This window comes from Limanda limanda, chromosome 2, assembly GCF_963576545.1.
Source record: "Limanda limanda chromosome 2, fLimLim1.1, whole genome shotgun sequence".
Classification (NCBI taxonomy): domain Eukaryota; kingdom Metazoa; phylum Chordata; class Actinopteri; order Pleuronectiformes; family Pleuronectidae; genus Limanda; species Limanda limanda.
In genome coordinates, this window is record NC_083637.1 from 2,471,556 (window position 1) to 2,483,367 (window position 11,812).

An 11,812-nucleotide genomic window follows, 5' to 3' on the forward strand; every position below is an offset into this window, starting at 1 on the left:
GTTAACTGTTTAAGCTACTGGATGATCTGAATTCCCCTCTGGATTAATAAAGTATCCATCTATCTATCTAATACACCTTTATGATTCTTCACTGTTGTTTTAGAGTGGTTCCAGCTCAGTGTTCCTAATAAACTGGCTGCGGAGTGCATCCCAGTCACGGCTCTAGATGTGAGAAGTTGCTGAAAGAGACGAGAGAAAAGAAGGCCAGGCAGACGGATTGAAATCCTCTCAGCGCTTGGAGAGCCAGCACCAAGAGAAGACCCTGCTTCTGCGAGGAGCTGCCTTAGCGAGTTTATTTACAATTCACAAAATACAGGTGTTGCTTTCACACAGAGTTCAAGCTTTTCACATTAGCGTTGTCGTCCGACAAACCACCGGTTCCTCCCCTGTTCTCCCTCTTCCCCTCAGTCTGTGGTTTCCCCGACGTTGAAACCCGGCTTCACACGAGGAACACAATCCCTACAATCATTTTAAAATACTCTTATCACTTTATTTTTTTAAACCCCTCCCCCTATAGCAGTCCGGAAAAAACTTGTAGCTTCATATTTGAATAAGTTACACAAGTTGAATCTAAAACTTAGCGGGTTAGAGTCTTTGGGTTCATCTCTATTTACCCATGTGTATACTTTTATATATATTAGGTACATTTTATCCTGATTTATGGCTTCAAAAACACATTATTATTTCTATATGAGGATTTTCTTGTAGCAGTTGTGCGCTGAATGTACGGCGGCTGAAAGAAGGCATGTGTAGAAGGAGATTCCTTATTCTCCATACTTGTGTTAGTTGTTTTCTTGTTCTGACAATGACGACGTTATTAAGTGCTTCGATGCTGTGCAATGAAAACGACATTAAAATATTGTTGTGCGAATGAAATGATCTTTAGTTCGTCACACTATTTACCAGTTCGGCATTTTATCCGAACATTCCCAGGTTGTTGACAGGTTGTTCACCGAGGATCTATTTCTAACGATATTGCATAATTCTGCTGCACTGAATATGTGACACGGTCTGAATAAAGAAATAAAATCTCTACTGTAATGTAAACGTGACCTTCACCAGGTCGCCGTGCAGATGTGCGTGAATTTTAAAAGCACTTGTGTTGCGTCGGTGTACATTTGTTGCGTTTGACTTAGAATGTTTCCTTCTGCATGAGAAGCTGCATGATAAATAAAGTTATTGAATCTGAAGAGACCCGAGGAAAAGATAAGATTATTATGAGTTAACTCTAAGTTTATGTGTGTTCCACGGGAAAGAAATACTTTTCATTTCCTTCAAAACTAATGGTATTAAACATTTTTTAAGTTTTTCCATTGTGGCTGAGCGGTGCGCCCCCTGTGGGCAGAAGGTAACATGGTTTGAATACTTACTGGTAACCCTCTTTACAGTGCAGTTCTGAAATATTTGGACAGGGACACATTTTTGTTCTGTCCTCAAAACAAAGGTAAAGAGCCGAGGCTGCAATTTAAACCCTGTTCATTTGAAGTGAACATTAACAGCATCATATTAAACATTAAAGCTGAATCAGAACTTTAGCCTCCAGATTTTTTAACTCGTCTTCAGAACAGAATCCAAACACAAATCCCAATATAACACAAAACTGCATTGTAGGTGGTCAACAGGAAGTAAGGAGTTAATATCTCTTTTTTTCAAAGGGACAAACTGAACTTTACTTTGACGGTTACCATCCATGAGTTCTTTGCTTTGTGAATGTAATGTGATGTTAACGGGGGGGGCGGGTTCACGGAACCACTTCCTGTCTGCAGTTCCAAAGCCTTCTTCTTCTGGATGATCATCAACGGATGTTTTTTTAAAACCCCACATTGACTTTACGACCTCAGAGACAGGACTGCACTCCGCTGATCTCAGTAAACAATTCAAAAAGTTGAGGATTTTCTCAAAGAATCTAAAGTTCAGGTTTGTCTTCTTCAGAGCTTCGTAGATGAGACGTCTCTATTTGTCTCCGTCCCGGTCTCCGCGCAGCCGCCGCTCGTGCTGCCGCTTGGTGATGATGTACTTGAAGAACTCGTACACGGACCAGCTGATGGCCGTGGAGGGCATCTGGTAGATGATCCGAGCCTGGACGCCCTTGAAGAACGCCGGCACGCCTCCCGTCCTGTACACTGTCCGAAAGGCCTCGCCCAGACCGGAGATGTGCCGGCTGACCGGGGCCGTGGCGGCGGCTCCGACCGCTCCGGCTGCCGTCGCGGCCTCGGCCTGGATCACGTGGATGGCCTGCGCCTCCTGTGTGTTGAGGAGGGTCTTGCACACGTCGAGGGGAGTCGTGACTGCGGCCGCCAGAGCTCCGGCCAGCGCCCCGGACACCACGTGGGAGGAGGGGTTGTATTGTCTGTGGGGGTTGAGCAGCTCCTGGAGGTACTCGTAGGTCATGAAGTGGAGCGCCTGGAAGGGCACGTTCATGGTCAGCTGGGTGGTGTAGCTCCGGTAGAAAGCAGCCGGGCCCTCGCGCCGCAGCAGCGAGCCCATGCAGTCCAGCACTCGGCGGTACGGAGAGTTGAACATCTGCATTCGCTGCTTCACAACTGGAAAGAAAAAACAGAGCGGAGAGAGTGGAAATTAGGAAGGAGGGGATACATTTGACAGGATTCGATAATTTAGAGAAGGAACTGGAAGAACTGTGAGGAAGAGTCATTAAATCCACACTGGGTCTCAAACAGACAGATATGAAAGTGACAATGGGGGGAATACGTAAAGCAAGAAGTTCTGATTCAAAACATAACATCCTTGATGGAGGTTATACTCTTCTCTTCATCTCATTATTATAGACCAACCCACTGTCCATCCCTTTACTGGCAATACTAGCCCCATGCACGGACTTTACCACTACATATTCTTATATATTTATTAGGGCTGGGCAAGTTAACTCGTTTCAATCGAGTTAACTCAAGTGATGAGTTAACTCGATTAATTATTTTATCTCGCATTAACTCAGGTTTGATTATTTATTGTTTTATTGTGAAAGTCAGGCTTTTATTTTGTGAAAGTCTGTTGCTGACTGCTGCAGAACAGGAAAAAAGAAAATAATTGGCGGATAAACAATCGAGTTAACTCATCACTTGAGTTAACTCGATTAAAACGAGTTAACTTGCCCAGCCCTAATATTTATATATGTATATATTTTTGTTGTTTTATATATATATGTTATTGTTCTTTCCACTCCAGCAGCACAAGAACACTTCCCTACTGGACAATGACACAATCACATCATTGCATCCCATTCCTGTATCTGTAAATATGTTCTCTGTATGTGATTTATGTATTTATGTCAGTGAGGTGTTTAATTGTTAACTGTATAAGCTACTAGATGATCTAAATTTCCCTCGGGATTAATAAAGTATCCATCTATCTATCTATCTATCTATCTATCTATCTATCTATCTATCTATCTATCTATCTATCTATCTATCTATCTATCTATCTATCTATCTATCTATCTATCTATCTATCTATCTATCTATCTATCTATCTATCTATCTATCTATCTATCCATCTATAACCAGCTGATGCATCACAGATATGCATCTATTCACACGGGTTTCATCTGCATCCGATCACGCAGCGCAGGAGAGTCAGGTCTGGTCTTATAAGCTTTGAAATATGGCAGATTCACATCAATCATAACTGAAACAATTAATCTGGCTCCGGGCCTCTGGTTGAGCGGTTATCTGTCAACTCTCCCTCCTCACATCCTCACATACATTACACACCATCCTCTCTGAAAAGCATATACCACATTCTGGAGCGGACAATTACTATTTCTTTACCTCTGGTTTTATTTTCATTTAACTTGTTTTTTCTTTTTTCTTTCCTCTTTTAATTTAATAAATTATGTATGCTGTCAACCATTTATTCTTATTCTTACCCCCCCCCCTCTTTCTCTCTTGGAGTGAGCACTGTTTGATGTTTGTTGTTCTTTCTATGCATCGTACACTGTACTTGAATACCATGTATAACAATATTGTATACAATTGAAAAATGGACAAAGAAAGTAACTGTCTGAAAATGCATATTGTTTTGTTGAAAACTAAATAAAAAAATAAGTAAAAAAAAAAAAAATCATAACTGAAACTGCCTGAACTTCCTGTTCTTGTGTCTGTGGCTCCCCCAAGTGTCCGGATGCGGACCTGCACCCTCTAATGGATTTTCTTTTTTTGAGGACTTGTTCTGAACAACCCTACAGTTCAGTCTTCACTGACTCAAGAAGCAAGGAGGAGTGTTTACCTTCAGCCGGGTTCATCAGGGCGTCGTGCAGCACCGTGGCCATGCAGCCGGCGACTCCTGCAGAACAGAGACACACCAGGAGGTTAAAGCCTCGGCCACAAGAACATCAAGTTTCCTCTCTTCTCCATCACACATCAAACTGTTAAATCAAATCTACTCAATAGGTTTTGTCATGTTGTGAGTAACTTTGAGCCTCCTGGACGAAGCTTCTCACCGTTAGCAAAGTGGCTGTTAGCTCCGGGGTGGATAGCGCCACTGAGTGAGAACTTGATCTTCTCGTAGCAGGCGAAGTAGAGCGCGTGGGCGGGCCCGGCGCCGACCGCCAGCACGTTCACGCCCCTGATCGGCCGCCACACCCCCTCGGTGCGCACGATCTGCCGCAGGGCGTCCATCACGTTCCTGTAGCGCGCTCCGGGCTCCGGGTGCAGACTCTGCATACGAGTCTGAGGAGAGAGGAACAAACACACATGTAGATATGTTTAATACGCAGGAGGAACCTTCACAGCTCGGAGTGTAAATCAGAGAGTTTGTATCGAGACACTCACGCTGACAATCTGTAAGACTAGAAATCACATACACAGAAATCAAATCGTTTAAACCCAGTGCTCAAAGTGTTGAAGAATGTGTCTCAACTTCAAACTTAAAGACGTAAACAACTGCATCGACCATCCAAGCACAAAGCAGGAAGTGAAGTCTATATACACATATTTATACATGTGTACATGTTATTATTATTATTATATTTACTATTATTGTTATATATACTGTTGCTGCCATTATTACTATATACTGCTATTACATTGGTATAATTACTATCATATATAAATATATATTATGTTATATTATATACTATATATACTGTACTATTTTGATATACTGTCTACCAATAACATTACCATCATATCATCAGTACTATTACCATCATCTTGCCACTGCACCTTATCTACCTATTTATCTTGTGTTTCTGTTTTTATTCTTTCTACCTCAATATTTTTTATTTTTATTGTATTGTATTTTATTGTATTCAAATATACCGGCTGCTATGACGACTTAATTTCCCTTCGGGGATGAATAAAGTAATCTATCTATCTATCTATCTATCTATCTATCCATCTATCTATCCATCTATCTATCCATCTATCTATCCATCTATCCATCTATCCATCTATCCATCTATCCATCTATCCATCTATCCATCTATCCATCTATCCATCTATCCATCTATCCATCTATCTATCTATCTATCTATCTATCTATCTATCTATCAACTGTGACTGTGGATGAGCAGTGAACCGGTCATCAGTCTGTGGGAATGAAGCAACAGAGCAATGAAGACAATTGAAAAGCTCCAGTTTGTGTAATCCTGAAACTTTCCAGATCGTGCAAGAAGGGAACTCCCCCGGCCTCCGCGCTCCACCCAGGGGGCGCCAGAGCACAGCTGCCTTCTGTTGGCAACTGAGGATATTTCAGTTTCTAGTTTCTGGGAAATGATAATTCAAATGGAATGTTTTCTCCTTTCCCCGTGAATCACCTTCCTGAATACCTGAGGTCTGCTGAAGCCATCAGACCAGTTCATTAAACCAGGGCTTTATTTAAACAAAACCATTGTTTGCAGCAGTTTACCAATAAATTCCTGGCGTTCATTTCAATGTTCAACTATCTTTTCTCTTGTTCTACTTTAGTTTAGTTGCAAACAGGTGCAATAGTGTGTTGTAAAGTACAAGTTATAATTTGAAGTGTTTATATTCTACATTTCCTGTGTTTTCACTTAATCTTTGGTTTTTCATGATTGTTGTGACTGTTGATAATAAATCATTTTATATTTCTGTAATTGTATTAGACATTGTTTCTTAATGTCTAAATAAAAAATGACAGTATTTTCTGAATGGTGTTTTACATCATCTTTTATTTTAATTATTTATATTTAGTTAAATAAATATAAGAAATAACTAAAAGACTTGTGATCTTGATAAAAACCTGATGAATTCATAATCATGTTTGTGTAGTAACGGGACGAAGTTAAAACCCAGTGTTGCGTCATTATCTTAACTTCTCTCCTGTGTGTGTGTGTGTGTGTGTGTGTGTGTGTGTGTGTGTGTGTGTGTGTGTGTGTGTGTGTGTGTGTGTCTGTGTGTGTCTGTGTGTGTCTGTGTGTGTCTGTGTGTGTCTGTGTGTGTCTGTGTGTGTCTGTGTGTGTCTGTGTGTGTCTGTGTGTGTGTGTGGAGGGGGGTCCTGTAACTGTAGCACAAATCATAACAAGATGCCTGATGCTATTTTAAAAACTGCATTTGTCGGGGTAAGTAAAAAGTTACGATGGTCCTGGGCCTCCGTCATTCAACCAACAGCTAATAAGCTCTCATGTGACGCGTGGTGTCAAGCAGAGCTGAGTCCTGAGCAGGAGCAGAAGTAAACATCGGGACAGAATGAGACAAAAAGGACGACAAACACTAACATCTACCACTCACACACAGATATGTAAAACCTGGCTTGGACCTGGCTTACCTAAAAAATTGTGTTTGATTTGTTTGGAGGAGAAGGAAGAAATACTGTAAACATCTATCATCCACACAGTCTGAAGGACCATGAATCTAGCGTTAAGTTGTTATGCAGTGAATCAAGTGACTGGAAGATCAGGTGTCATTACTTATATAAATAAGCTCATTAGTCACTGAGCTTGTTTCCTTTCCATCTAAAGCAGAATATCATTTTCTGGACTTTTACGAAGCGAGATATTATTAGTCTCAGTGATTTGTTTACTGTAGAAAAGCCCCAAAATCGAATGTTGGCGACATATCACACAAAGTTGTTCTGAATACTAACAAGACCACAAGAGGGAAGACAAAAAACTCATCTGTGAGGAAGTAAATCTAATTCCAGGAACCACATCCACTGACGTCAGTGTCACATTAATTTCCTTGTATTTACTAGGTAGTGTAGAATCAAACCCGGAGGTTAAAGATCTTGTTTGCACTGTAATGACTTCTTTCCTGATGTCACAGATACTCAATCTACCAGAGTTTCATGCTTTAAGGTCGTTGTTTCTACTTCTTTCAGACGCTGCTGCCTCATTTCACAATAAGGTCTTTAAACCTGAGGAACAATGTTGCACAAATCTGTTCTAGTTTCAAGTCTGTTGCACCTCGGGCCAAACCCAGTGACGTCTGTGTGCAAAGATGTTAAATCATCCCGGCTGCAAAAGATTCTCAACTAGTTTCCAGTTCCTATGACTGAGCACTACTTCATCGGATTATCAGTTTGAACAATACAAAACTACTAAAAAACTTCACAATTGAGAAGCTGAAAACGTTCCTTCTCATAATTCTTCATGACGCTTAACGGCACAAAACAAACTATCATGTAGATTTCTTTTTAAATCTGACACCCGGCCAAGTTTTAAAGATTTATATGATGCATTTACACAAGTAATTATCAGAGTGATCATCTAACAGACTGGTGACAATAATCCAATCTTTACATATAACATTACTTCACATCATATGTAATATGTGTTCATATAAACCACATTGATATTGTATATAATATAATAATATTGTCTTTTGCACACTCTGTCTATATATTCTTACACTTATAGTATATTATATTATCTATTGTATAGTCAAATACTTATATTTATACCTCTACTATATATCCTATATTATTTCATACTCTGTATATTCTTTGTATATATAAGTCTATATACACATATTTATACATGTGTACATGTTATAGTTATTATTATTATTATATTACTATTATTATAATATATAATGTTGCTGCCATTATTACTATATACTGCTATTATATTGGTATAATTACTATCATATATAAATATATATTATGTTATATTATATACTATATATACTGTACTGTTTTTATATACTGTCTAACAATAACATTACCATCATGTCATCAGTACTATTACCATCATCTTGCCACTGCACTTTATCTACCTATTTATCTTGTGTTTCTGTTTTTATTCTTTCTACCTCAATATTTTTTATTTTATTCTATTGTATTTTATTGTATTCAAAGATACCAGCTGCTATGACGACTTAATTTCCCTTCGGGGATGAATAAAGTAATCTATCTATCTAGCTAATGTTTTTACCAACCCTGCTGCCAGTTACAACACAATGACAAATCAGAAATATAAATACTTCTAATCTAGTAAATCTGCTGCTCATAGTGTGACTGATAAACTCTGCAGTGGAAACTTTCCTCGTAAACAAGGTTTGAGGCTGTTTTTGCCAAAAAATGCAATGAACTGGAAAAAACTAATCATCAGAGAACGTGTAGTGAATAACAACTTTGTTGGATCGAATGTATAATGTGTTACAAGTACGCAACAAACACAGTTGTGCTTATCTTCATGATGTTTTTACGATAAGCGTACTGGATGTTCTTTTCCATCTCGTCCAACAGGAAATAAACACAAATCATTTCCCAGAGATCTTTTCCTTTCCCATCATCACCAATGTCTTGGAGGAAGCTACTGGATTTTACCTGGAAACAAATCTCCTCCTCCCAGCAAAGAGAAATATTCACGACACATTCTTTGAAATTTGATTAATTTTGTCTCTTTTACAGAACAAACAGGAAACATGGAGCTGGAGCATTAACTTGTGTAACTAGCAGTTGGAAGGTCATGGGCACAGGGGGGGTCTAAGGTCAAATGTCAAAGCCATGTTTGAGAGGGACCCGCTGACATGTTGGATAACAATTCCTATTTGGAAAAAACAGCGAGAGGTTAATAAACATTAATGTGGATGTAGGGTTAATCATAATTAACAGGGAGCATGATTAGTTGGGTTTGAATAAAAACTAACATTAATATGCACCTATTATTTACTGGTTGAGCAGCTTTGCGAGTACCAGTTATGATGTGTACCCTGGTTTACAGTAAATCCTTATATCACGTCTGGTTGTTCATCGCCCAAAATCAATATCTCTGCCTGGTCGCCCGTTGACCCAGTGACTGTCGCCCTATCGAAGTTAATCATCCACTCTTTCTTATCAACATTGAACTTAGCACATGGATCTTCTCTGGAGGTTTAAATCTGCAGTTATGTGTCTGCAATCAAAAAGACTCAATGGAAATCAGGTTAAAACCAAGTTCAAGTCCATCTTTATGTAATTTTTGTTTGGTGCATTACTGGAGACAACTGATGATGCTCTGTTTGGATGTTGGGACACGGAGATGATGCAACATCCTTCTTATTTCCACCTTTGCACGGACTTCCTTAAATATTTTTTAAACTTCAATATTCCCCCGACCACAAATGTGATTTTTCCGTCTTGAGGGAACTGAAACTGTTGAACATTAGTCACAGAGCTCATTTCCTTTCCATCTAAAGCAGAATATTATTTTCTGGACTTTTACATAGTGAGATAATACTAGTCCCAGTGGTAGTCTCTATTGGTTTTCTGTAGAAAGACCCAAAATCTAATGTTGTTGACATATCACACAAAGTTGTACTGAATACTAAGAGGAAGACAAAAAACAGTTGAACATCTCTTCTATTAATATCCAGTCATAGAATAAATTTAAGTAAACCCTCTGTGGTTTCCAGATTCAAAGTCACACCTTTGAACACATATCAGATTCTGATTTACAAATATCTCTGCAAGGAAGTTTCCCGGTATGATACCTATAGTATTTATAGGTTAATATCAAATTCACGAATGTAGATTTTTTTAAAAAGATAGAGAAACACTGCTCTGTTATTTTTACAATCAAGAAAAATGTTTGCTCTTTTCTAATTATTGCTAATTGAAATGAAAAATACTTTGTTATTGTTTGACACTTTGTAGACTGGATCTAATATGAGTCTGAATGCATATTTAGCATCTTCTGGACTTTATGTCAATAACTTACTTCATCTATTTCCAGTAAATTAACTTACTTCTCGACTCGTCTCTTGACCAAAGTACCAGAAGTACTGAGTATTGTACTCTGGAACAACAACAACAACAACAACACTCATGTCAAAGTGATACGTGGCTGAATCAAACCGAAGCAGGAGTAACATCGTGTCGAGGAGCCGGATCAGTCGCTTCCCCTCAGGCCAGGGATGTGTCCGATAATGGATGCATGGTCGCCACAGAGTGCAGCTGCAGCCTGAGCGTTTAAGCTAACGTGTGTAGCATGCTAGCTCAATGAGAGGAGACGCACATATCAAAGCTCACAGTTTCTTGTGATTGTGTTATTATATTATGACGCAGCAACATGGACGTGGAAGTGAAGGACAAACACACAACCCGGGGATTATTCACACTTCACCTTGAACAGTGAGTTTCTGGCTCTTTCGTGTCAGTGTGAGTTAGCTGGCTGACCTCTGCTAGCAAGGTTGCCCCTGTTAGCTTGATGCTAACCGGACCCGGGCCTCTACGTGAGCACCGGGGCTGTGGAGCCGGTGGCCCCGCGTGTGAAGCGACACTACCGGGCCTAGCATGCTGTGAACCCCGCGGTGTGGTGCGAGCCCTGGGGCCGGTACCTTGACGCAGTCGATGGGGTACATGAGGCAGTGCTCCATGACCCCGGCCACGGCTCCGGCCAGCATGTGGGTGCTGGTGGCTTCCCCCGGAGGAAGCCCTTCGTAGTCCGGCTCCGGCTCCGCAGAGGTCGGGCTGTCCGCCGGCGGTGCTCGATGCAACCCGGGGGTAAAGTCCTGTTCCCCGGGCCTCCTGGGTGACAGAGAGCCGAGCATCCCTCCGGTGGCGTCACGGAGCCGGGCGTCCAGGAGCCGGCCGCCGAGCCACCGGATCTCCGCCCCGGCCGCGGAGCCTTCGCCGCCCGGTGCTTCCACGGACGGTCGCCGGGACACGAAGCCGTCCGCCTCCATTCAAGCGTCCGAGAGGGCACGTCCGTGTCGCGGGTTCGATTCCCGGAGCCGAGCGAGCCGCCTGTGGCTGTTCCCGGCGGATCCGTGTGACTCGCAGCCTCCCGCGGAACCCGGGAAACATCCGGGGGTGCGTCACTGAGTCAGGAGGAGAGCGGGCGCTGATTGGATCAAACACACGTCAATCACCAGGAGGACATTCGATTGGTCAGTTGGTTCTAAAAACGAGGCGGGTAATTAAAGAGGGCGGGGCTTCTGATTCGCTGGGCGTTGCTGTTTTGTAACAGTGGGAGGTCACGTGTCCGGGAAGAGCTTGGATCAGCAGTTACAGTAACACATCTATAAATATATATATATATACAAAAACTTGAGAATTTTAACTGAGATTTATAAACAAATAATAATAATATAAGTTACTTCATACAAACAATATTTAAGAGATGCATCACGTAAATCATCAAAATGACTCATTTATTATTATGAAACCTCTTCCAACTTTCAAGGTTATGACATATTGGAAACGAAGACAAATCTACATATATGAATGTAAAATTCATAAAGATTTAATTGATCTTTTCTCAAAAACATCATAACAATTTAGGAAGATAGATAGACACATAGATAGATAGAGACTGATAGAAGATATAAATAATGGTAGTTATGGTTATAATATAATAACAATAATCATCATCATCATCATCATCATCATCATCATCATCATCATCATCATC

General features: G+C 40.6%; 1 protein-coding gene across 1 annotated transcript; it reads right to left on the reverse strand.

Moving 5' to 3' along the window:
• Positions 1–217: 217 nt before the first annotated feature.
• On the reverse strand, positions 218–11,162 carry LOC133017741 (mitoferrin-2-like). The gene is made up of 4 exons (XM_061083908.1): positions 10,737–11,162; positions 4,457–4,685; positions 4,243–4,299; positions 218–2,543 (listed from the first exon to the last, which is right to left on the reverse strand). Exons 1-4 carry the CDS (start codon positions 11,082–11,084, stop codon positions 1,954–1,956), a joined length of 1,224 nt encoding a protein of 407 aa, XP_060939891.1. The 5' UTR covers positions 11,085–11,162; the 3' UTR covers positions 218–1,953.
• Positions 11,163–11,812: the final 650 nt, after the last annotated feature.